This window comes from Aricia agestis, chromosome 19 (genome assembly GCF_905147365.1).
Source record: "Aricia agestis chromosome 19, ilAriAges1.1, whole genome shotgun sequence".
Classification (NCBI taxonomy): Eukaryota; Metazoa; Arthropoda; class Insecta; order Lepidoptera; family Lycaenidae; genus Aricia; species Aricia agestis.
The window spans coordinates 12,707,774-12,734,923 of record NC_056424.1 but is presented as its reverse complement, the minus strand read 5'-3'; the positions used below and the strand labels follow the sequence as shown (position 1 = coordinate 12,734,923).

Below are 27,150 nucleotides of genomic sequence, written 5' to 3'. Positions count from 1 at the left end.
AATATTTCAAGACCAAAATAAGCCAAATCGGTTTAGCCATTCTCGAGTTTTAGCAAGGATTTAAAAATATTTTTATTTATGTAGAAGATTTCCGAGTGGCAGGAGCGTAGGAGAATATCACTAAATGGCGTTCCACACCTCCCATATGGCATATTGTGTAAAAGGCTTCCCAAACAATAGCTACAATCTACACCACCGCGTTGCACAACTGCTCTACGAATTTTAATTATAAATTAGTATATCAGGGCCTTTAACTTAAATTTGAAGGCCCTCGCCCCTGAGCCAAAAGTTGAACTATGTCATCCATAGCTGCCGGGCATCTCATGTACGATATTAGTCATACAGCACTGAGCACAGTATGATAACGTTGCCATGGCTACAAGATCTATCGTGAGATAAGTGCGCACCGGTCGTCCGTGACCGAACGTGTTACTGATCTAAGGTTTCCGAGCTTCTGGGTCAATTGCATTAGTCAAATTATGTTCAGATGAATTCTGTGTTAGATAAGTTTATCCTGTGTGTTACAAAAGTGTGGAGGAATATCCTAATGATGATTTAATATTGGCCGAAGCCAACTCTAGGAATTAGGATTACATGGCGCAACTAGATGGGACAAAGGGAGAATATTATGTAATATCGAAAAAAATTATTCATAGGCATTTGAAGGACCTACCAACCTTCGTCGTTTGGTCACTTGCCAATTTAGCCCGGCCGCACATTGTCCGAAATTTCTGATCAGAAACAGTTGAACGTCCGCGCTGTCTCTTACATTTTGTACTGAGCCGAGTGAGCTCAAACTCGCCGGAAGGATATTTCGGATAGTGTGCGGGGTGTTTCTGATTAGGGTAAGCACGAACTACTATCGAAAAAACATTCGTATCGTTAACGTAAGCATTTTGTATGAAAACTTAAACAGCGCCTCTGGTGTGCGTAAATGAAACTAATTTCCAGAGCACGAACACTTAGACGTAAGTTTCGTATCGTCATCGTATCGAATACGCAACGTAACTTGAGCCGTTTGTATGAAGATAGCTAGCACGAAGGCATAAAATGACGTATAGTATCGTAATTGTCGAAGGCTGGCTTGCGAGTTTCACGAATGTTTATTCACTTTAAAAATTTCAGTGAGAAAACTTTCGTCAGAGTAAATTTAGAGAATAAAATAGTAATTTAAGTGATTGTGTTGATTTATTTGGTGAGAAAATGCTTAGATTAGTACGGAGCACCCCACGACGTAGTACATTGTACTATTATCTTGCGGCGCGATTGATTGTTGAAAGTGGAAATGTACAAAGAGAAACAAGGTGAGTGATGCATTTTGGTACACTATCTCTCCAAAATTTAAAACTTTACAGAAATATGTTCGAAATATCCTATTGAAAGATTATTAAAATTTATATTATAATATTCTTAAAACAATAAAATATGAAATTAAATGTAAATCATTTTCCATAAATTCTACCATAATGGTGTATTGCGGGTGGCTGGTACACATTTCAGCAGAATGTTTTAGAAGTTAATTATATAATTCCAAAACTTTCACACCACATTCACAACACAAGTTCACTTCAAAACAAATTTAACCTTGAATGAGCTTCGAGTTACCAAAAATGTCAAGTGCTTCGCGTCTTTCGTTTAGGAATACAGTCTCACCAAACACCGTGTTAGTAATAAATTTGTGACGTGGGAGAGCCATGCTTCGGCACGAATGGGCTGGCTCGACCGGAGAAATACCACGGGCTCACAGAAAACCGATGTGAAACAGCGCTTGCGCTGTGTTTCGCCGAGTGAGTGAGTTTACCGGAAGCCCTTTTCCCTTCCCTACCTTCCCCTATTTCCTTCCCTACCCTCCCCTATTCCCTTCCCTATCCTCCCCTATTCCCTTCCCTATCCTCCCCTATTACCATATTCCCTCTTAAAAGGCCGGCAACGCACCTGCAGCTCTTCTGATGCTGCGAGTGTCCATCGGTGACGGTAGTTGCTTTCCATCATGTCACCCGTTTGCTCGTTTGACCCCTTATTTCATTAAAAGAAAAATTGTATTTATAAATACCATTTATCTTTATGAATATAATATTAACTTGTACTGCAGTTTCGTCATATTGCGTCATAATTTGAACAGCGTTTATGTTTTAAGTGCCCTAAAATCACAAAGTTTTTAATTGATTAAATACGTATCTAGTTTTATGAATGAAATGTTTATTCAATTTTACGACCATTCGTTCTATTTCGCTCACTCATATTTACGTTGGTGTGACGTCACTAACGTTATCGTGTCGAGGTGTCGATACTATTTCGAAAGTGCTTCGTGCTTCCAACTTAAGTTGTCTAACGTTTTCGTATCGACAACTCGATACGCTTGCGATACGAAACTTACAATTGTTCGTGCTAGGCGTACAGAATCGGACAATGTGCGGTCCGGCTTAGTGTTAGTTGTGATCTGTCAGTTGGGTTTGAAATAACGGGACCAAATTGCGTAGGTTCGCCGTCTGCATAGGAACCAACTTCTCTGATAGTACAATAACTACCAATAACGTAATCGCGATCATAGCCACCCGCATTCTACCAAAAGGGTGTCCCCGAGCGCGCCTAGTGCTTACCCACCTCGCTTATTCCTCACCTCACCAAAGAAACTAAAAATTGAAACACTGCGCTTTTCCCTTCCATTTTAACATACGACAAAAACAGAGGGGTATAACTTTGACGTGTCATTCTATCTGCGTGAGTCTATTCACGGCACCGTAGCATCCAAACGCGTCATCTGATTTTGATTAAGTTTTCTTTGTTTGAAAGCTGACGTCATGATCGCGTTTTTAGCTATCATTCATCATCATCAGCTCGTTTCTACAAAAAACCTTCAGAGCTTTTTCTAATTTAGAGTAATTTGCCAAGCGATCATAAGACATGGAGTTATTCAACTTCTAGTTTAATATAATATAGTTCATGACCACTGGCGAGCTTATACTATTGCCTCCAGCTATGGTCCATGGCGAACCATGAGTAATGCCGCGTTATGGTGCGCCCACTCGCGTGACATTGTCGCCTACATACGCCCATATGGACAGAGCCTGTAGCTAGTACAAGAGCGGTATTATTCAAACGTATTCAATATCCATAAATTTTATAAATGCGAAAATTTGACTGTCTGAGTGTATGTTACCTCTTCACGTCCAAATCGTTGAACTGACTCTGGTGTAGTATTTGTTAAACTAATATGTATTCTGTGGTAGTATGGAGATACTTTGAGTCCCGGGAAAGGGCGTAGGACGTTTATTCCGGAAAAATGTACGGTTTATCTGGTAAGCGAATTTCTGCGCAACGGAATTGAGAGCGTCATCTAGTTACGAATAATATTTACTAAAATTACATGCTGTCCTCGTAATATTATTCCAAGATAAAGGTAAGGTAAATATGTAATTATAGACTAACAACAACTTCCAAACAATTTTCTAGGAACCGAGCTACAAAATGGCGATTTACCTGTGTCGAATTGGTCAATCGTGCTATCGCATATCACACTTTAAGAGGATACACCAGGGGCGAGAGAAATTGAAAATAGGTATTTGAAAATGTATTGCTGTCACCACCAATCTCAAGTCTCCCACCGCAGAGCGCGACAGAGACAACACGACAAAAGTTCTAATAAAAGAAAAGAAAATCTTCGATTCGTTGTCCGCTGATTCCTTCTCCAAAACTTAACCGATTTTAGTACTTTTTTCATTAAGAATTAAAGCAAGGCTTGAGCTGTGTTCATGTTTTATTTTTTTTGTATATTTCAGCCAGTTTTGTTTTCTGGGTGTTTGAACGCGAAGGAAAATCTTGCCATTTTTTTGGGTTTTTGGACGTTCTTATCTTTTTTAATAATAAAATTATGAAAAAAAAGAAAACATAAAGACATGCTAATAGTGGCCATAGATATTCAGGAAAAAAATCATAGCTCTACCGGCATTATCCAGGGAGGAAACAGGGGACAGTGTTTGTATGGAAAAACGGCGGTGTGGAATCCTCTTAACGCAACAGTGAATATGCAGAAAAGCGACACTAAACTGAGAACTGGAACCAACTGTGAAATGAATAGATTTGCATAGGCCCCCTGAATCAGTGCCGCATACAGTTAGCGCGAGGCCCGTTACACAACGTAGTTTACTATGAATTTACAAAGGGGTATGAAGATTTTTGTATGGAGCCTGGCCGACCTACTTTCCGCCATTGTGTTTTTCCGCGTTCACGAATATTTTTTTCAAAAATGGATAGCCAACATCAATACAAGCAAAATATAATCTTGAACAAAACAAAGTGTCACATTTCGAAGATTTGAGCTGCCAAAATTGCAATATCTTAAATTGGTAAAACTTTGGCAGTCCAAGATTATTTTCTGTTTGTATTGATGTTAGCTATCCATTTTTGAAAAAAATATTCGTGAACGCGAAATAACACAATAGCGGTACGGTAGGTCGGCCAAAATCTTCGTACCCCTTTACGGCCGAAGTCTAGCATAAAACTATTTTTTAAGAATAATTATTGTCAATGCGAAATGTGTAACATAATAATTATGTAAGAGAGCTCGTTTCAATATACTTTAAATAAGTTTTTACATCATGTTTTGACGTTCCTGAGTATAATCAAGGAGACTTTTGACTTTGGAGCGCGGGGGTCCCCGAAGCTAGAGCTAAGCTAAGGCCCCCGGCTACATGTGCGTTAATCCGGCCCTGCCCAGAGTTCGTCACACGGTCACTACCATAGAGATCACCGTCCTTATAAGTCGGTATCCTTTGAATGAATCATCTGGAGGTGGCTCTACATTATGAACAAATATGGAATACACTTATATAGAGACAAGTCATCGCCATTTCTATTCCAATTGATTTACAACTCGAAAGTTTGTTTATTTTGGACATCGGTCGGTATAAGTAGAACTCGCATCAGAGCTTCTAGCCAACACGTTTTTTTTTATTACTTCTATAAAGAATCGAAGTCAAATGTCGACTTCATAATTATTATTATTATCGAACGCTTATGTCAATTCCATACATTTTTGATCGGCGATTCTATTATGAAGCGATAAAGAAGACGACTTGGCCAGGGGCTCAGCCTCGGCTTTAGCTGATTCACAATAGCCTTGGCAAAAACTTTGTAACACCAAAATTTTGGAACCGTACATTATTCCAGCAAGAAATTTATCAGAAGCCTTTAGTCGCCATAGTATTATGTCGATGATGGGGTTGCCATACCTGACTACATAACGTAGGTTCAACCACCTGCTATATGAATGAATTTTTATGATACTACAAAGTTACAAACCAAATTATATATTATAGGGTTTCCTTGCTAGTTGCTAATGGCAGATAATTGTATCTATTTGAACGATATCGTTTAATTCTACAAACTGCTGGCAATGCAAAATGGTTTTGGAATAATAAATGAAATGCACGTCAATCAATATTCCAGTAATGGCCAAGTCGAGCTCTTGTATACAAGGTGTAATAAAACTAAGTGGTTGAGAAAAATGAGTTCACTGTAAAAGTAGCAACTAGCAGCGCTGAAAGACTATTTTATGATTTGTAATGGGCAAGCGTACCCGCGTCGTGGTTTTTTAATACAAACGTGAAAAAAAAGATACTCTTTCAGCGCTGCTACTTTCACAGTGAACTCTATGCAAGGAACACATAAACAACCTAAAGTATTACCACTTAGTTTTGTTACACCCTGTATATATAGGCTTTCACACGAAATCCCGAATCCGCAACGCAATAGCAAATTGCGATACCTAGCGATTTTATGTTTCGAGTTTCGACTAAAACGCTTTCTTTACGTACCATCGAGAAAATTGATTCATAGGCAGTTGACAGACCAACGTCATTTGGTCGGATCAAGTCAATTTAATGGTAATTGTGATCTGTGTGTGTGATGGCTACGTTCAACAAAATGTGACCAAATTACGTAAGTCCCCCATCTGCCTATGAATCAACTTATCTGATAGTACATAATAAAGCCAAGATGTAAATAGATGAACTTTTTCATGTAGAGCAAAATGTCTAACTATTGCCTTGTCTTGGCATTATTTACATGAAAATATTCTCATATTTTCATACTTTTCTAGTCTGAGTGCGTCTTATAATTTCCATAATATGCTCATAACATTCATTATTCAACCATGTTGTTGTGTTATGACAAGCATGTTTACTGTACGTACCTATAGTCATACATCTATAGTAATATCATACATACATGCGAAATTGTGTCTGTCTGTTACCTTTCCACGCCCAAGCCTCTAAATCGATTTTGCTGAAATTTGGTATGGACTATGGAGACACTTTGAATCCCGGGACATATCATTTTATCCTAGAAAATGTACGGTTCCCGCGCGATAATCGCATTTTGGCGCAACGGAATTGCAGGCACTAACTAGTTTAACAGTAAACAAAACCTACGTTTAAACCATTTCCATCTGTATCAAGCAAACTGTGTAATCTTTCAGTATTTACGTTCGTTAGTTCAGCTGAACCAATCAAACGTTCAACTTAATACAAACGACAAGCTGTTTCCAATTTCCATCTCGGAGAGTTTTCAAATGGATCACTAAATAAAGCGACAGCCATTAAATTTATTTTCAGCCAATGTCCAGGTATTTTTTTTTTATTATAATAAACGAAATCGCCTAAGATTCTATTCTCAAAGTCTGCTTCGCGGAGGCCTTATAGGGGCTTCGCGAGCAATACGATTTTTTTTGGTGGGTGGAAAATGCCACTTCTTAAAAAGGTTCCGCCACCAACAAAGTTTGAGAACCGCTGACCTAAAGTAAAGCTCGCACTGAACATGACAAAACCATAACGCACGGTGACAAAAATGTCTCTGTCGTCCACTATTTACCTTTAGAGTTTAGACTTTAGAACTTCGACTTGAGTACCAGCACGCAACTTCGGTCTTTCTCCTCCGTCACAATCAGACACCTTAATCACCTGTTTCACCACTTTCTGATAAAGTGCCGAATAGGCAATTTTTGACGTGGGAGAGCCATGCTTCGACACGAATGGGCCGGCTCGACTGGAGAAATACCACGGGCTCAAAGAAAACCGGTGTGAAACAGCGCTTGCGCTGTGTTTCGCCGAGTGAGTGAGTTTACCGGAGGCCCATTCCCCTACCCTTTTCCCTTCCCTACCCTATCCTATTCCCTTCCCTACCCTCCCCTATACCCTTCCCTACCCTCCCATATTACCCTATTCCCTCTTAATATGCAGGCAATGCACCTGCAGCTCTTCTGATGCTGCGAGTGTCCATGGGCGACGGAAGTTGCTTTCCATCAGGCGACCCGTTGGCTCGTTTGCCCCCTTATTTCATAAAAAAGGCTATTCACAACTTTTTTGACGGAGGCCCTAATACTACCAACTTACAAGTCACCGTTTTATAAAGACCTAGTAAAACAACTCAGTATGGACTGTCACAGCACAGCGTCTAAAAGGTGATGGTAACTCACCACCAACGAGAGCCTGTGGTGGGGCGGCGGCGGCGGCAGCCTGGACGGTCGTCGTGAGGTCGCACATGGCTCTTTCTGAAACCGTACACAAACATTAACAAGCCTCGTACGTTATGCTGCGTTTCTATGCTTGCCAAGGCTTGACCAGCGTCCACAAGCACAAGCGTGTAAAGAGAGTATCTGGCTTGGCTTGCGTGAGCTTGCGGACGCTTGTATCCGATCCGGAGTAGTGTCGGTTTTTGGACACAGATTAAAGGGCTTGGATGAACGTAGTCTGTGGTAATACACTGACGCATTCACAAGCGTGTAAACGACTTCCAAATGCCAAGCGAGATAAATGCTTAGAAACCCAGCATTAAACTTTAGGAAACACTTGGGAGTTTAAACGAATTATAAAATTACAAATCAATAAAGGCACAATTTGCAAGGTGTTTTAGATTTTCTACAATGCGAAAATATTATAAGTACTGCGAATGTGGTTAATTTCTGAGGAGACCTGGGTGAGTTGTCATATGTCGCAATGTAAACTAACCGCCGTACTCAGAGACATATAATTAAATTTCAATTTAATGAACAGTTTGACAGATAATTAATGCATGATACTTACGTCAAAATTTTAATTAATTACAATTAAGGGCGGATTCGACCAAACTGGAGTAAAATTTTACTCGAGTATAACTGTCTCCTAATCTAAGAGTAAGCTGGTTTTGCGTTTTTCCAACTTCTAATCCAAGAATGAGGTAATTACACGGGAGTAAATATTTACACGGGCTATTTTGGTGGAGTAAATATTAAACTGAGAATAGTTGCACAACAGGGTTCAACTGTCACGGTCGGTGTCATTGTGAACTGTAATTGACATTTTATTTCATACTCTTTGAGTAACTTGGTAAAATGCAAACGATAATACCCTAGAGTAAATTAAAGGAGTAAAATTATTCTCATGATAGTTATACTCGTGTAACTTCAAGTTTGGTCGAATCGGGCCTAAGTAATTAATGTTCCACTCCTAGTGCGGCAGTAACTAACCTAACCTAACCTAGCCTTTAAAACTTCTAGCAGTTGTCCTTTTCCTCCGTGAATTATTACCACAATATTTTACCTAGCTAGTATAAAACCATGATACTGACCACGTGTACGGAGAGTGTGGGTGCGGATTTTCCGAGCGCGGATCGTCGCATGCGCACCAGGTTGCTCCGCAGAGGTTTGCTGGCATCTGGAACAACATTATAGAAACTTTATGGTTTTATGGCATGGAGCATAAAAATTTTATAATGGAGGACAAGGACCAACAGCAGGCTTAGCATGGTCACCATAGAAACGATTTCTCTCTACGCGAGAATTGACCAAGTGACAAATTGATAAAGGAAATCCGCCATTTTGTTACTAAAATCTGTCACCATTAAATGTTGTTATGCTAAGCCTGCTGGTACTTTGAAAGCACCAAAAACTTATCAGACCTTCACGAATGTTTTAGTGCATGTATGGCATTGTCAAAGGGAAGGTGATGAAATACGGCTGTTACTCGAAATAAACCGTACACTCTACAGTCATTCAATTTAGCCATAATATGTAATATGATAACGATAATATAATGATAATAATCATTTACATAGAAAAGCATGATGGGTGTGAAACGGCTGTATTTTTGCATGGCGGGCATTATTCCTAATTTCATGCACCAATCTTTATTTCAAAATCTCCAAATATACATCCTTGTAGCATTGTAATCATTCTATGATTAAAATGTCAGTGTCACGACGGAGTTAACTTTCATTCCGTCACAAGTCGCAGGAAACTATTACGACACGGCATTTCACTCGCACACCGCACAACCTTTTTAAACTTGATCTTAGAGAAAATACTGGTTAGCTGTTAGATAAACGTTCACTTTCTAAACGTCCTTTGAGCGGCTGATCAACGTCCTATGGGTGACAGGCGCGTTAGCATGGTCACCACTCACAATAGAATTGGTTTCTCTCTACGGAAGAATAGACAAAGTGACAGATTAATTAAGCGAATCTGCCATATTATCACTAAAATCTGACAGAATGACCATTCTTTTCCGTTTCTAATGTTGTTATGCTAAGCCTACAGGTTTACAAACGAAGAAAAGAAATAAAATCTGTCGGTAGTGGTCCCGGGTGTGAGGTCAAATATGACCGCCTCCCCAAAAATGACGTGACGCCTCCCCAAAAATGACGTGACCCTTCCCCCAAAAAACCGAGACTGCGTCTGGTTTAAGCTTACTTAATACTTTTTATACAGGGTGTAACAAAACTAAGTGATAATACTTAAGGGTGTGTACGTGTTCCTTGTGGAGAGTTCAGTGTGAAAGTAGCAGCGCTGAAAGACCAAATCTTTTTTCACTTTTGTATGGGCAAGCGCCCCAGTGTCGCGAGTTACCAGATACAAAAATGAAAAAAAAATTTGGTCTTTCAGAGCTGCTACTTCCACACTGAACTCTCTACAAAGAACACGTACACACCTTTAAGATTATCAAAACTTTGTTTTGTTATATCTTGTAATTTAAGACACTCTCGATTTGCTTTATCCTTAAAACTATAGCGGTCTTATTAATAAAAATGGCCTGAAGATGAAAAAGTAAGTTTTTACGAACGTTAGACATCTCGTACCTATAAAATGTTGGGTTGGGTTTTTTTTTTTCAAATGTCAAAATACACCTTTGTTCTATACTTAATCTCTACTTAAACTAGGTAGTGTGCAGGACTAACTTTTATTCCGAGAGTAGATTCGGATTAGTTTACTCCTTCCTTACTCCATTTTATTAATACTGAATTTTATTACTCTTTCCTTAAGCCTAGGAGTAAAGTTATTCTTGCTCTAGTCTGTATTTATTAATAAGGCTGTATGAGCACAGAAACTAATTCAAACTATTCGACTCCACTGTTTCTCTCTGACGTCTCTGTTATGTGTTATGCCAACACCTTTAGCTCCCTATTCATGTAGAACTAAATCGTGTCTCCTAGAAAAACATTTTTCTTTATTCAGGGACAGCAATCACTATGAAGCAGAAAACAACAAACCATCAATACTTGGAGAATTTTAAACAGGCAACTTTTCTCTACTTGTCTGGCCATTTGCATGTCAGAACTCAGACCTTAAATCGTACTCAATAGTAGGTACCTACGTGCACAACTTTGTGTTCATGTATTTGACACCTCTGACGGGTCGTGACTTCAAAATAGCCCTTTCGGTCACGACTATCGTTATTTATATTTAGGTAAATAATACAGACAGAGAAGTGAGAACAGCTTAATTTGTACTTTCTATGTCGAATACGTTTCCGATCGCAAAGTTACAGTTTAGTTAAGAACTGAGGGGCGAGCAAGGGTTTCTATTATTAGGTAATCATAATTTATAGTCAAAAAAGATTTTGCGACCATTTTGACATCGTCATACCAGAGTAGACAGAATTATAGAGTATGTCGACTTAGAACTGATGTTGAAATTTTTAAATTTGACGTATCATGACGAAAATCGTCGCTAGGGTTGTTAAATTGTTACCTACGAATTTAAAACTATGACATATTCGCTAGACGTGTTCCTCTGTGGTCGTATTGTTGTTTGTGTTTTGGCACATGCGATTAAAATTGTCAGAATCCAATTTTGAAATCTTTACTTTAAATATTTAAAAATAAATTATATCAGCCAGCGCGAGGCACATTCCATTTATAATCCTAGTGAAACCCGACGAATTTGACAGATATTGAAACCTGTCCGTTTCTTTGCAGTCCAACTACTGGTAGTTATGTCTATTGTGGTCATACATTTGACATACGATATTCGGGGTATGTTCTAAAATATTACTCAGTATTCTGACCAGTGCTCAAGACGTCTAGAATCAATGCCATTCCAGTGATTTATTTCGAAATAATATACTGGCCAGTAAATGAACTTTGTTGAGATGTCATTATAATAAAAACACTTGTCTCACCACTGGAACACCAGTGAATCATTCCGTGTAAATGTGTATCAAAGGAAATGCTGATGTGACAGCACTTTTAAAGTGATTATCACTAAATATTGCGAGCCTATTTCATTAATTTTTTTTTCCGTAAAAGATGGGTTAATTACCTTTACAAATAAATATATTAATCAACAATTACCATACTAATTAATTTATCATGAGTAAAAGTTCGCAAAAAATCCGATGATTTTAGCATGTCACACATGTTTTGTGAATTTTTCAACCTAAATTTTCCCTATTGCATTTTATTTCAGCTCTATGATAAAGGTATATTTTGAAAGCTTGTAATATGTATTTTATTTTAAACTATTATTTTAACCCATATTAATATAAGAATACAATAAAATCCTTGACGATATCGTGGGTCAACATTTTGAGTTACGTGGACAGTCCACTTTAGTCACGCATTTTTCTGGCCTCCCGAGCTTAAATCCACCAAAACTCTTTTAATTTCTTCGTCATGGCCTCTTTTATCTTATTTATCAATTTAAAAAGGGCCAGTTATTTTATCATGCCCCTGTAATTTTTTCAAAACCTGTGACGACGAAGCGTGCTCCCCGCGAAGTCAAATAAGAAGTCCACTTTAGTTTCGATATTTGCGTAAAATCGGTAAGTTGGCTTATGAAAATTATATTATTATTGAAAGCTTAATATATTTTAATGTGCATTAAAACTGCGTTATGTTCTTTTTAAGCGAAAGCAATATTTTCAATTTGCAAATTACTCCGACAAAGCAGGATTCGTCACGTCCATTTAGTTTCGTGACATATTAGGGGAAAGATTTCGGTGACGAAATGGACACATAAGGCGTAGTTCATAAGGAATGTTATCCGATTTTGTAAAAAGGAGTTATTGTGTTATTTAATATTGTAAAATGTTCATTTTGATAAACCTACTGTGATTTTAACAAGATAATAATAATAATAATCTGTATTTTAAAATTATAAAACCGACTTCAAAATTGTACGTAATTGATAATTAAAACTCCCTATCTCCAAAACTACTAAACCGATTTTGATAAAACTTGCACTATTCTTTAAGTTGAACAATACCTAGTACAACAAAAAAAAAATACTGAAATCGGAGCGGTAATTCCAGAGATATCCGAACACAATCATAAAAACATACATACATACCTACATACATACGCTTTTGAAATTTGGCACATTTGTTCAGACGCTGATATAGACTAACATATTCGAAAATTGGGCAGTTCTGGAAATATTACATACATACGCGTCGAATTGATAACCTCCTTTTTTTGAAGTCGGTTAAGAACGGATACAAATATTAATATAACTTTTAGCCCGAACAAAAAAGAGGTATGTTTAAACAAAACATACCTTGACTCTGCGCCTCGCCTGTATGTATATATGTCAGTATGTATTTTATAGGCTTATATTATGTTTGCATTGAAAATCTCAAATAGTTTAATCGTAGTAGTGTAGTCTTTTTATTAGTACTTTTTTTTTGCGGGGTTAATAAGCTTTGTGTATTTTAGATGGAAGAAATATGACTGCTTGTTTTTTGCTTTGATTTTCACATTATGGGCTTCAAATTTCAGCTTTTTATTTAATGACTGTCCAATTCATTGAACGAAACCATTTAATAAACAGTTAAAGGCTTGACGAGTAGGCCTTTAGTTAAGACGTTGTAGTCATTAAATTAAATGGTTTCATTGATGAATTCACCAGTCATTCTAAAATATTAGATTCAACCAGATGACAGATACATGACATCCTGAGCACTGGCTAGTAAACTGAGTTTTATTTCGGAACATAGCCTCGATGACGTCACAATAATTACGAGCTGTCAAAATATTCCTAATCGCTCTTTTACAACATATTATATTATTATTATACGCGGTCACACTATAATAAAAATAGACTACGTCTTGTTTACTGTTACCAGTTTTATCAGAACTAGTAATACACATAATTGCATTTGTGATAAGTTCATACAACTTAACTAGTAAATACCTTTAATTGGCTTACTCAGTCATAATATTATTCTTTAAACGACGTTTATCATGCAACATAATATTTTTTAAATGCAAGATAGAGTTACTTGTTTTTATTGATGAGACCAATTAAAAATTATTTTTAGACGAAAAATAGTATTTGCCATTGAATATCATTCGATGAAGGTCGGATAGGCTTTATTCTTAAACTAGATGACGCCCGCAACTCCGTTGCGCCAAAATTCGCTCGGTAACCGTACATGTCCGGGAAAAAACTATTGTCTAAACACACTAGGCCGACGTTACGCGGCGTAAATTCCGCATGATTACGCCCGCAATGTATTTAAAACTAGCTGTTGCCCGCGACTTCGTCCGCGTGGACTTCAGTTTATAGCGCGCGATGTCAACAAAATTGGTGTCAAAAGCTTTTATAAAAAAACCCTGGTACCCCTTAAATCAATACAGCTGTGCAGTGTGCAAACAATAAGTACTTCATTTTTGTATGTTAAACTTTATATATTATGCCAAATTTTAAAGCTTATTTAGCCCCCCAATTACACAACTTTACCCATAAACTATTTATCATTGATAGGTTTTGTTAGGGCTGGAGCCTGGAGCCGTCTACTGGAAGGTGCCTCGATGATGGTGATGAATGAAACCTGATTTAGACTCAATACGATTTATTGATACGATAAAGTATGACACTTTGACATGCGCACACCGGCGGTGGTCCAATATCGAGTGAAGGGGGCGCGCCGCGCAGCCCGGGCGCAGGCCTACGTAAGCCCTGCGTGTGTGCGTGTGACGTCGATGATGTGATGCGTCGACATGCCGGCCCTCATTGAAGCCTCGCTTCAATCTTGTTCAGGTTTTGGAAGAGGACAAATTTTTGAGAATGAGCGTCGGACTGTCCCTGACGATGTCTTGATGTCAGCCACTCGTGTTACTCCATCAGATCCCGGATAAATGGTTATGATTCGTCCCAAGTGCCATTTCATTGGAGGCAGGTGGTCATCTTTGATAAGTACGAGATCTCCTTTGCAGAGCGACCCATGAGATTGTTTCCACTTGGTGCGAATTTGGAGCTCCGAAATATATTCTTTGTGCCATCTTGACCAGAATTGTTGACGTACTCTTTCGATTCTTTGGTAACGATCGAGGCGATGCAATGGAATTTCGGCTAAGTCTGGCTCTGGTAATGACGTGATTTGTCTGCCAATTAGGAAATGGCCTGGGGTAAGGGGAAGTAGGTCTTCGGGATTTGATGACATTGGGGTAAGAGGACGCGAGTTAAGTATTGCCTCAATTTGCGTCAGGGCTGTGTACAGTTGCTCGTATGTTAAATTTAAGTTACCAATTGCACGTTTCAAATGATTTTTAGTAGATTTTACACCTGATTCATGAAGTCCACCAAAATGGGGAGACCGGGGAGGCGAGAAACTAAATTTTATGGATTCTTGTGCAAAAATATCAACTATTTTGTCTCCGTCTGTAGATATCATTTTTTTAATCTCATTATTAGCTCCAACAAAATTCGAACCATTATCGCAATACATGTATGATGGTTTGCCTCTACGCGATATGAACCTTTTTAAGGCTAAAATAAATTTTGTAGTGGACATGTCGCTAACTAATTCCAAGTGTATGGCTTTAGTGGTAAAGCATACAAAGACGCAAATATATGATTTTATTAAGCGACATCCTCGCCCTTCTTTATTAGCAATCATAATAGGACCACAATAATCAGTTGATGTGTATTGGAAGGGATAACCGACGTCGCTTGCACTAAATCTTTCTTTGGGAATATTTCCCATTATGGGTATAGTACTGTCAGCACGAAATCGCCTACAAATGGTGCAGTTTCGATACACATGCCTAGCCAGATCTCGCCCACCAATCGTCCAATAGTTTTGACGAGTGGAGTAAAGTAATTGTTGCGGTCCGGTATGCATTAAAATTTTGTGTTCATTTTGAAATAAAAGCTTAGAAAATATATGATTTTTATGAATGAGAAATGGGTGTTTTTTATTATAATCATACTGTGAATTTAGAAGTCGTCCCCCGACTCTTATTACATCTAATTTATGATCAAAAAATGGATTAAGAGATAAAATTGAGCAAGTACTTTTTAAAGTTTTATTTGATTTTAACTGTTCGTACTCTATAGGAAATGATTGCTTCTGTGATATACTAATTAACTTGTAAATAGCGTTTTTAATTTCAGATACTTGTAAAGGGCCTGTTATTTTATTTTTATTATTTTTTAAATTGTAAATAAAACGTAGGATATAAGCCATGGTTCTTTGCATTCGGGAATAACTAGAAAATTTAACAAATGGAAATACCGATTCATCTGATTGAGCTATTGTTAATGTTACTTCTTGTTTTAGTTCTGGTAAAATTAAATTATTATTTTTAAAATCAAATTTAGGCCACGATGACTCGGTGGACTGTAAAAAATGCGGGCCTTTCCACCATTGCTCACAGCTGATTAACACATCAGGGCTGGTTTTACGCGTTAGATAGTCCGCTGAATTTAAATATGTTGGAACATAATTCCACGACCTAATGTTTGAAATGGACTGTATTTCTCCTATTCTGTTACGTACAAATGTCTGCAGTCTATTAGTAGTTGTGTTAAGCCAGCCTAAAACGATGGTGGAGTCGCACCAATAAAAAATATTATCTATAGTGAGTCGCAATGATTCAACGATCTTGATACCGAGTCTCGCTCCTAGTAATGCGCCGCAAAGTTCTAGACGCGGGAGTGTTTGCGTTTTCAGAGGCGAAACTTTATTTTTTGAACACAAGAGCGTCACGTTTACTTCGCCACTATCGTCAACAGACCGTAAATATGCGCACGCTCCGTATGCGTCTTCGGAAGCGTCCGTAAATATATGCAATTGTAGGTTATTGTAATTCGAACGAAGAGCGTGTCTGGGGATTCTTAAATTATTTAATTCTGATAATGACGAAATGAACTTGTACCAAGCTGTACGTGTAGCTTCGGGTACTGGATCGTCCCACGACAACTTACATAACCATAGTTTTTGTAGGGTTATTTTTGCTTCTAATATAGAAGGGGTGACCAGGCCCAGTGGGTCAAAAAGTTGAGATATAGTAGACAAAATATTTCTTTTGGTTATTTTGCTACAAGTTTTTAAATTTATATTAAAACAAATTTCGTCTGACTTATGATCCCAGTTTATACCTAATGTTTTTGAAACATCATTCGGACATAAATCTAAGCGATCAATTGTTATGTTGTCGTTTGAAAGGTTTTTAATTTGTGATAGCACATTTTTATCGTTCGAACACCACTTACGCAAAGGGAAACACCCACTAGCAAGTTGCTTGGTAACTCCTGTATAAATGTGAAGAGCCTGAGAGATGTTACTAGCGCCTGTGATGACGTCATCGACGTAGAAGTCTTTAGAGATCACCTCTTGAATCAGCGGGTCGGTACATTCGTCGGCTAACTGCTTGAGACACCGTATCGCTAAGAATGGAGCCGAAGCAGTGCCGTACGTTACCGTGTTTAGCTCGTAGGCCCGCAGAGGTTCGCTAGGCTCGTCGCGCCACAGTATTTGTTGAAGGGGTCTTTGTGACTCATTAACTTCGACCTGCCTATACATTTTAGTAACGTCAGCTGTAATGACGATATTATGTTGACGAAAGCGCAATAATATTGAGAAAAGATCATCTTGTATCGTCGGGCCGACCATTTGCAACTCATTAAATGAATAACCGGAAGATGATTTCATAGAACAATCGAAAACGACCCTTAATGACGTAGTAGAACTAGTAGGGCGTTCTACACCGTGGTGTGGAGCAAAATATTTTATTTGGTCACTGTTCACATGTTTTGATAGTCTCATGTGACCCAAATCAATATATTCTTGAATAAAATTTTTATACTGATTTTTTAATTGTAAGTTAGTTTGTAATTTTTTCTCTAGCTGTAAAAATCTAATTTTAGCCATTTTGTATGAATCGCCTAAAACATCTGGACTATGCTTTAATGGAATCGTGACTAAAAATCTGCCATTAGGTAGGCGAGACGTATTTTGCACAAACGAATTTTCACATTCGATCTCCTCAGGAGACCACTGTAATTGTTTGTTTGTAATGATTGAATCTAATTCCCAAAACTTAGCTAATTGATCGGTAAGAATTTGAGAATCTGAAAAATTGCAATATATTGATGAGCTATGTTGTATTGATCCAGTTAAAAACCAACCTAATTTTGATTTTTGTAAAATAATATTCTGATTATTTAATTTAATCTGTTCCGACTCAATGAATTCCCATAATATTCCGTTGCCTATTAAAATGTCGATATTAGATGGTAAATAAAACTGCGGATCTGCTAAAGTTATGTTACTCGGAATTTTAATTGCGTTTTTATGTATAGGAGAACTCGGCCAAGGGTTCGTAATTTCTGAAATAATAACACACGTAATCGTTTTACTGTAATTAGAATGAAGCGATTGAATAGTAATGTCGCAACATTCCTTCGCAACAGATACGCTTTTATTCAACCCGTTAATTGTTGTCGTTACATTTCTAGTAGGCAACTGGAGTTGTTTACATAATCGCTGTGTACAGAAATGTCCGGTACTTCCCGAGTCTAGGATAAGGCGCACACGCCGGCTGCTCCCCGTCGCAGCGCGCACATTAACACGAGCCGTAGATAACAGCGCTTGAGCCGATGCAACACCGCACGATAACACTACTTCGCCGGCGCGCGGCTTCGATCCGTCGCCGCTCGGTATATCGGGACAAATTAAACTATTGTGCCTTTTATTGCATTGTTTGCAAGCCCTTAGTTGACACTTTTTCGTAGGATGCCCTGTTTTTAAACAATTTAAACATAAATTTAATGAACTAGCCTTTGCTTCGCGATCTTTGTTATTTAAATTTAAAAATGTTTTACAGTAGTAAATGAAATGATCTGATGAATTACAAATGGGACATTTTTTATTTTTATTATTGTTATTTTGATTAGTAGTTAATAAGCTGGTACTTGATTGTTTTTGTACAAATTTTGTTTTATTATTATTCTCTAAAGTTTCTAATAACTCCGATCGACTTCTCGCGAATTTTACTAAATCTTCGAATGTCAAATCTTTTGTTTCATGTACAGCTTTATATTTTTCCCATTCGACAAAAGTTTGCGAATCGAATTTGCTAGATAACATATGTATCAAGAGAGTGTCCCACTTATCGGTAGGCTCACCGAGTGTAGTTAATGATCGCAAATTCTTAACAAAAGTATCAACCAAGCGCTTTAAATTAAATGAAGTATCCTTCTGCATGGAGTAAATGGTAAACAACGACTTGACGTGATTAGCGATAAGCATTTTTTTGTTATCGAATCGATCACAAATAAGTTTCCAAGCTACTTCGTAGTTGGTCGAAGAGAATTCAATTGATTTTATTACTAATAACGCGCTGCCTTCTAACGACGAGCGTAAATAATGGAATTTATTAATCGGACTTAAATCGGGATTATCGTGAATTAAAGATAGGTATGTGTCTCGAAACTCTAGCCATGAATTGTAAGCACCGTCGAACTTGGCTAACTGAATGATAGGTAGTTTGACAGTAGCTCCGTGCGCCTTGTGGGTGCCGTCGGTATCACAGCTACAGTTGTGCTGTTGCTCCGCCACTACACCTAACTTCGACTTAGCTAACGCCATGGTCTTAAAGTATATGCCCTCAAACAGGTCGCGCTCTTTTTGCTGCTCGGCGACATTAGTACTAATAGTTTCTATTTGTTCCTGAACCTCATTGTAACTATCGAATAATGGTTCCAATTTTGACATTCGTACTTCGATTTCTAACTTAATTTCGTTACTCAAATGAGCAGGCAAACTATTAATATAATTAGAGAATAATGTCAATCGACCTTTTAAGGTCCCTCTTTTTTTAATTAAAGCCTGTTCGTCGGCCATAGTGATCGAAATTCACCGAAATACGAAAATAAACTAAAGATAGTAACAACGAGTATTTACTGTAAAAGCGCGCACCGTTGTTTAGAATGCGTCCTGTATAACTTTTCTAGAACCGGCTCACGAGCGGCCGATCGTACGACACTTTGTATGAATACCCGATTTGTTTTTGCGATTGCGCAAAAACAAAATATGATGATATTTATGCACTTTTTAGGTTGAACTGGATAATTTGATTATGTAAATACTTAATATATAGGTAGTATATAAGTAAATAGAATAGTTAGTAAAATAGGTTTAAGTATGTTTGATGTAAACTTGTAAATAATTGTAAATAATGGGTAATTAATTGGTTAATTACTTTATTATATGTAATTTTCTAGTATCTACCGAATATTTATAGGTACTCGATAAATAATAGAATAAAAATTGAATCATAAAAATCTATCAAATATTTTTGTGGTATTTGATTAGATTTCTTGTAAAATAGAATTTAGAAAGTTTGAATACATCTATCAAATATTTATTGGTATTCAATAGATAAAAATATATTTGTGGTAATGTTATTTAAACGGCAATAGGTAGCCTTAATTTATAGCAATAGGTAGCTAAAATATTGATAATAATCACAGCACTGACACAAATGACGCGGCAGAATCGGGATTGTTAATAAGTAAGGAAAATTGGCTTACTTGAGATTATCTGACCAGTTCGCCACTTGCCTGTTCGCAATGCTGCAATCCGGGAATTTTGTTAACGGCACTATCCTGCATCCGAACCCAAAACTGTCCCTGCTGGTTCACTGCACATCCGGCTCGAAGGACCAATGTTAGGGCTGGAGCCTGGAGCCGTCTACTGGAAGGTGCCTCGATGATGGTGATGAATGAAACCTGATTTAGACTCAATACGATTTATTGATACGATAAAGTATGACACTTTGACATGCGCACACCGGCGGTGGTCCAATATCGAGTGAAGGGGGCGCGCCGCGCAGCCCGGGCGCAGGCCTACGTAAGCCCTGCGTGTGTGCGTGTGACGTCGATGATGTGATGCGTCGACAGGTTTAGCCCCAATTTCACCAACGTCTGTTAGTGTTAACAGCTTGTTAAAATATCCTGTCTTCTCTTTCATTCATATGAAAAACGAAACAGCTAACGTGATACTAATTCGAGCATTAAGAGGATTCCACACCGCCATTTTTTCCATACAAACGTTGTCCCCTGTTTCCTCCCTGGATAATGCTAGTAGAGTTATAATTTTTTTCCTGAATATCTACGGCCACTAATACAATGTCCCTATGTTTTCTTTTTTTTCATAATTTAATTATTAAATAAGATATGAACGTTCAAAAACCCAAAAAAATGGCCAGATTTTCCACTGTGTTCAAACGTCCAGAAAACAGATTTGGATAGATTATACAAAAAAAGCAAAACATAGGAACACAGCTCAAGCCTTTTTTTAATCTTTAATGAAAAAAGTACTTAAATCGGTTAAGTTTTGGAGAAGGAATCAGGGGACAACGAATCGTTGATTTTCTGGATTTTCTGCAGTTGTCTCTATCGCGTTCTGCGGTATAGGCTTGAGGTAAGGGAGACAGCTATAGATATTACACGTACTTTTTTTTCATTTCTCTAGCCGCTGTGGTATCCTCTTAACTTTAACAGTCGTTGGTGAAATTTGGTCTTAAGGTTACGTCACTGCCTGCACAGATAAAGTACTGACTTATTTAATACCGTAGAATAGATATAACAATCGAAAAAAATCGAGACTTAAATGTAAGATGATACCACCTCTTATAGAAAGACTTTTGAGCAAGCGTCAGCGCCATGTAGAAGACGCACGGCGCCATATGAACGCCATTATGAATTTTTTGAACAAATTTACGACCCTTACAACCCTTTTTTCCAGTAAAAAAGTAGCCTGTGTCCTTTCTCAGGCTTTAGACTATCAGTATACAAAATTTCATTACAATCGGTTCGGTAGTTTTGGCGTTTAGCGTGAAAGCGAGACTGACAGACAGACAGACAGACAGAGATACTTTCGCATTCATAATATTAGTACAGATTATGTGCACACTGCACAGCTGTTTCTGGGTATTTTGATTAATTAAGGGCCGCGCTACACCGGAATGGCAGCGGCGAGGCGAGCACTTTCAGCGCTGCCATTCCGGTGTAGCGCGCTGCGCGGCCCTAAGAGGGGTACCACTTACCAGGGTTTTAAAAAGTTTTTAAATTTGACACAAATTTTGTTGACACCGCGCACTATAAACTAAAGTCCACGCGGACGAAGTCGCGGGCAACAGCTAGTTATGAATAAAAACAATAATATATAATAAAGTAGGTATGATTAGTTCTGTTATAATAATGAAGTAAAAAATAAAGCGCCATCTGTTTTCATATATTAGAATTAAAATGTAAAAATATTTTCTGGATGGAATATAGGCCAACACAACACACTCGAACTCCTTAGAAATGCAGTAGGAGTTCTATAAGATCAGATAGATTGATTATTATTATAGCAAGTGATAATATTAATAAACATAATATTCTAACGTATTAAAAACTATAAACAAAAACATAATAACTAATAAGTATGATTAGTTCTATGTTACAACGAAGTAAAAAAAGCGCCATCTGTTGAATCGTATTAGAACTAAAATGTTCATTGCATCGCGTCGATATATTTCTGGATTTTTTATAATATTATACATAAAATATATTTAAGATTTTTGAAATATTATTTTAATACACATCCAAGACCCAGGAACATTGAAAACTTTTTGTTCCGCCTGCGGGACTCGAACCCAGGACCCCCGGGATGAGCGCTGGCCACGCGCAATGCGAAGTAATTTTCATCGATATTTTCATGGAAATAAGATATTTTCCCACATCAAAATGTAGCCTATGTCCTTTCTCAGACTCTAGAATAACTGTGTACAAAATTTCATTGCAATCGGTTCAGTAGTTTTGGCGTGAAAGCGAGACAGACAGACAGACAGACAGACAGACAGACAGAGATACTTTCGCATTTATAATATTAGTATAGATTACCGATGGCACACTATTCCGTCGCGTTCCGTCCGTATATTGTATGCGTTTGACATTACGGGCGTAATCATGCTGAATTTACGCCGCGTAAGGCCGCGTTCCACTGACGCTGTTCGGAGCTTAGAGGTGCCGAATTGACCAATCACCATGCTTGAAATCTTCGCTCCGCTTCGCTGTCATTCCGCTGGAATAGCACGATGGGTCAATTCGGACACCGCTAAGCTCCGCTCCGCGTCAGTGGAAACGCACCCTAACTTCGGCCTAGTGTGTTTAGACACTTAGATGTCCTTTCCCACGACTCAAAAATATAACTCCATACCCAGCCAAATCGGTTTAGTGGTTTGAGTAACAGACAGACCAACGTCTACCCTACCGACTGCGCCAAAATTAAGTACCTGGATAAAATTAGGCGCGAAATAATCGCAGCCATTACTCTCGTTTGTTTACGAACAGTCGCGTGCCAAATGTTTTGTACTCCAACTTCTTGTAAACAATCGTTAGTGTTTCGAAACCAAAACTGCGTAGCAATATGAAATCAATATCACCCGAAGTTTGTACTCGTTGGACGAAAATATCCGCTATGACTGTTACCTCTTCACACTCAAACCCTGAGAGTTCATAGTTGGTATCCCGGAAAGGATATGGGATACGAGCTTTTGCCCGCGGCTTCGCTCGCGTTAAGAAGTATTATTATATATAACTTTCATCCCCTATTTGAACCCCTTGGGGTTGGAATTTATCAAAATCCTTTCTTAGCGGATGCCTACGTTATAACATCTACCTGCATGCCAAATTTCAGCCCGATCCGTCCAGTGGTTTGGGCTGTGCGTTGATAGATCACTATGTCAATCAGTCAGTCAGTCACCATTGAGTTTTATAATATATATTATGGGATATTTTTGCGGAAAATGTACGGTTCCCGCGCTCTCCCGCTGGTCCTCTTAGGGTGAAACCAAACGATCTAATTTTGTGAGTCGTGAGTCGCGTAAATAACTTTTCATTCAAATCATGTATCAATCATAATCAAATCACAAAATTACGCTCGTGTGAATCAAACAGGACTTTTGTATGAAACTTAATGCAGCAGAATTTCTGCCAGCCGAAATTCTGCAACTCACAACTCACAAATTACGCTCGTTTGGCTTCACCCTTTACTCTCGGTTTCTACGAGTGTTGCATGATATGATATAACTCTAGAATTTACTATTATCAGTAATAGAACATTATTTACTAGGGACTCGAACGATCGACCTACCGCTATCACCACTGAACCTGAGGGGTCACACAAACAAACATGTCAATTATTAAACAGTGATTAAACCAAGCGAGTGGCGCTGGCCCGTCTCCAACGTATCGCTGAAACGACATACACAATTGCTTTTGTAGGTCATGATTGTGGACCATCTACATCATAAATATCATCATAGTCATCATCATCATCATCATCATCATCATCATCATCAGCAGCATCGTCATCATCATCATCAGCATCATCAGCATCATCATCATCAGCATCGTCATCATCATCGTCACTGCTGGCGACAGTTAGGTCGAGAGTTTTACAGTGCGTGGCAGAAAGTTTCGAAAACAACGCACGGCGGAACACTGTCATCAGGGTGATGAGGATGGTATATTAATTGTGGCCTGTGGGATACATCATACATGTTGAAGGAGTCCTAAAAATGTCATGACAATGACATGGGATGAGAGGTCCTGATCGTCAATTTTTTTTGTGATGCAAGAGTAACCCTCAATATACTTGGATTTGGGTAGGAATTAGGATGTACTTGAAATTGATATGGGCCAGAAAAGGAAATAAGAAAAATCAGTATCAACACAATCTAGTAATGTACTACCGAGTTGATGTTGTGACTATTAAAAACACATTAATATTAACGAGGTGAGTATATTGATTCAGAATGACCTATTTTGCGCCATTAGATAAGTGAGAAACACTTTCAATAGAAGGAAAACGCTCGATACATAATTTTAGTTAATAATATTTATTGACCCGATGAATTTCGTATCACTTTCCCTTTAATATAGGTAAACCTTCCCTAGACTTATATATTCAAGACTTAAATTTGCCAAATCAATTCAACCGTTCTCCAAATTTAGCGAGACTAATAAAAATTTTACTTAATTCATTTTTATTTTAATATAGATACTTAGATAAAATATTATTTATTAATAAACTAATTTTGGAGATGTGCCTATTTCGGAAACTGAAGTTCTGTCTCCACGGGCATGCGAAAGTGTGTCTGTCTGTCTGTCTGTCAGTCTCTTCAGGCCCAAACCACGGAACCGATTATGCTGAGATACTTTGAGTCTCGGTAGGGGATAATTTAGATACTTTTATCCCGAAAAAAATTATGTTTTTCGCGAGATAAACGATTTTTTTGTGCAACGAAGTTGCGGCCTTTATCTAGTTCAACTTTGTATAAAAAGTTAATCTGTCAAGTGTCAACGATTAGCATTGACAGTTTGTTTTTTTACGGTGTGTTTCCACTTTCCACCAACTCTACGTTTTGCCAGCGAGCGTCGGCGTCCGCCGTCGGACTGTAAATAAACTCACGTGGTCCGGGGCCCTGGCGGACCGCCAAATATTTGCAGTTTACATCACATCTTCAGTTTTGATACGATAAAAACATAATAACACACATAACTGACGCAACTTGAAAAAAACGCGAATCGAATCGCTTGAAAATTGACGATTAAGCGCGAGAAAATATTTGCAATAGTAATATATTACTGCAATGTTTTCCGATCCGCATAGATAGTAAAAAAAATTGTTCGACGTTTGACCATGTTTCTATCAATATTCTGATATTAAGCCGTGTGCAACTTGTCGGATGTTGGTCGCATTTTGCTTTTCAAAAAGGTTCGCGGCCGAAAAAGTTTTAAAACCCGCTTACGACCGCCGCTACTGAACTCTACTCTACTGTAGATTAAAATAATCTTATTTTATTGATGAGGCGATAAATAACAGATAAGAACCAAACTTGTAACTGTATCAAACCCGTATTACGAAAGTCCTTTTATTGCTTTACATAATGTCATAAACAAATTAACCTAGATATTATTTAATTTGTTAGGCGAGCATTAATTAATAACATAATGAGGACATGGTGGGTGACTCCTCATTTCGTCATTGTTTGTTATTTCAGTATATTGTATTTCCCCATACTATTTTCAGATGGGGAAAATTGAAGGAAGCCCACCAGGCCACCACTCATCTTCTAAGGGGCAATTCAAACCGCAACGCGACGCGTAAATGCATTTGTATTGAAATGACTTGCATGACGCCTCACGCAATTATTTTTAAGAATGCACCTGACCCTAACTTGACTACATACTTAAACCTAGATCTCAAAATCTGTAAGGTCTAGAAAACTGATTTTTTTACACAAGTATCTTCAGTTCATGAAGATTAAATGCTCAAGACGAAAACACGATTACTGAAAAAATGCTCGATAGTTTCTTTTTTACAAAAAACCTTATTTTAGACACATTTTTGCATCTAAAAAGGCATTGATAAAACCTTTTGCTCAAAATACTTTTTTCATAATCATTAATCATTATAGTTCGTCTTTTATTCAAGTAAAACTAACTTGGCGATGATTCCGCGTCGTCCTTTTTCACCTGGCATATGAAAGACGGGCGTGAATGTGAAGAGAGAAGGACGATGTTTGATTTTTGGGTCAGCGTAGAGTGTCCCTTTTAAACTGTCAAATCCATACAAATTTAGAAATGCATCTGCGCGTCGCGTTGCGGTCTGAATTGACCCTTAGACTGATTCAAATGCGACCGCCCGAACGCGCGGTTTGGCCGCTACGCCGCCAGATTACGAGGAAACGTCGCGCTATCATTTTACAATATACAATTGCTGTGATTACATAGAAGTTGCGGACGGCTACATCAACATAAAAAAAATATATAACTACTGTATTGTATATTTTCCGCGACTAAAAGTACCCTATCTCCTTCCCCGTGATTTACTCTATCTCTATGCCATAATATTATCAAAATCTCAGTAATTTCGAAGCCTAATCGATGCAAACGAAGATTTCCCACTAACAAGTTTTCAAGAGGTGACAGGCACACTTTCCCATTTACAATATTAGTCATCATCATTTCATCATCATCTAGAGCCCTCTTCATATCGAAGTTTGGCGGTCAGCAGGTTGAATTTCTTCTGGTCCTGGGCTAATTACTTTAATTGTGGGTAGCTACAGGTCCATTCTATTATATAATCATCGATCCATTTTCTTCTTGGTCTACCAGGTGGTCTCCTTCCCGGAAATCTACCCTTTATGATCAACCGTATAAATTCGTGTTGGGATCCTCTTTGCAGGTGACCGAAAAAAGAGACATTTCTTTGGATGATGATATTCATAAGTTTCTTTATTCGATACGAATTGTGACCAAAAAATTTTCTTAACTTTTCCGCAGTGTCCACATTTCAAACACCTTTATTCAGGCGTTTACATAACAATATTATTAGTATGGATAGCTTATACTATGCTATGGTATTTTATCGACGGAGTACGCAGACGACCTTTTCAGTTGTCAATTGAACAACGCGGCAATGCACATTGATAAGAATTTCGCCAAGGGCAAGCGTTCCTTCAGTTCTCAATTTTGCAACGAACAATCAGTACCAATGGAAAAAAGGGGGGCTGCGCTAAACTTTGAGAATGAGATAGCTCGGCAAAAATGGAAGG

General features: G+C 38.0%; 1 protein-coding gene across 4 annotated transcripts in view; it reads right to left on the bottom strand.

Annotated features, from left to right (window-relative positions):
* The window catches only part of LOC121736421 (microtubule-associated serine/threonine-protein kinase 3), an 89,201-nt gene that overhangs the window by 42,634 nt on the left and 19,417 nt on the right, over positions 1 to 27,150 (bottom strand). For all 4 annotated transcript variants that reach the window (XM_042127598.1, XM_042127600.1, XM_042127599.1 and 1 more), the window contains exons 2-3: positions 8,605 to 8,690; positions 7,475 to 7,549 (exon numbers count right to left, since the gene is read on the bottom strand). In XM_042127598.1, coding sequence (XP_041983532.1) covers positions 7,475 to 7,549; positions 8,605 to 8,690 — 161 coding nt within the window. The remainder of the gene's footprint in view (positions 1 to 7,474; positions 7,550 to 8,604; positions 8,691 to 27,150) is intronic.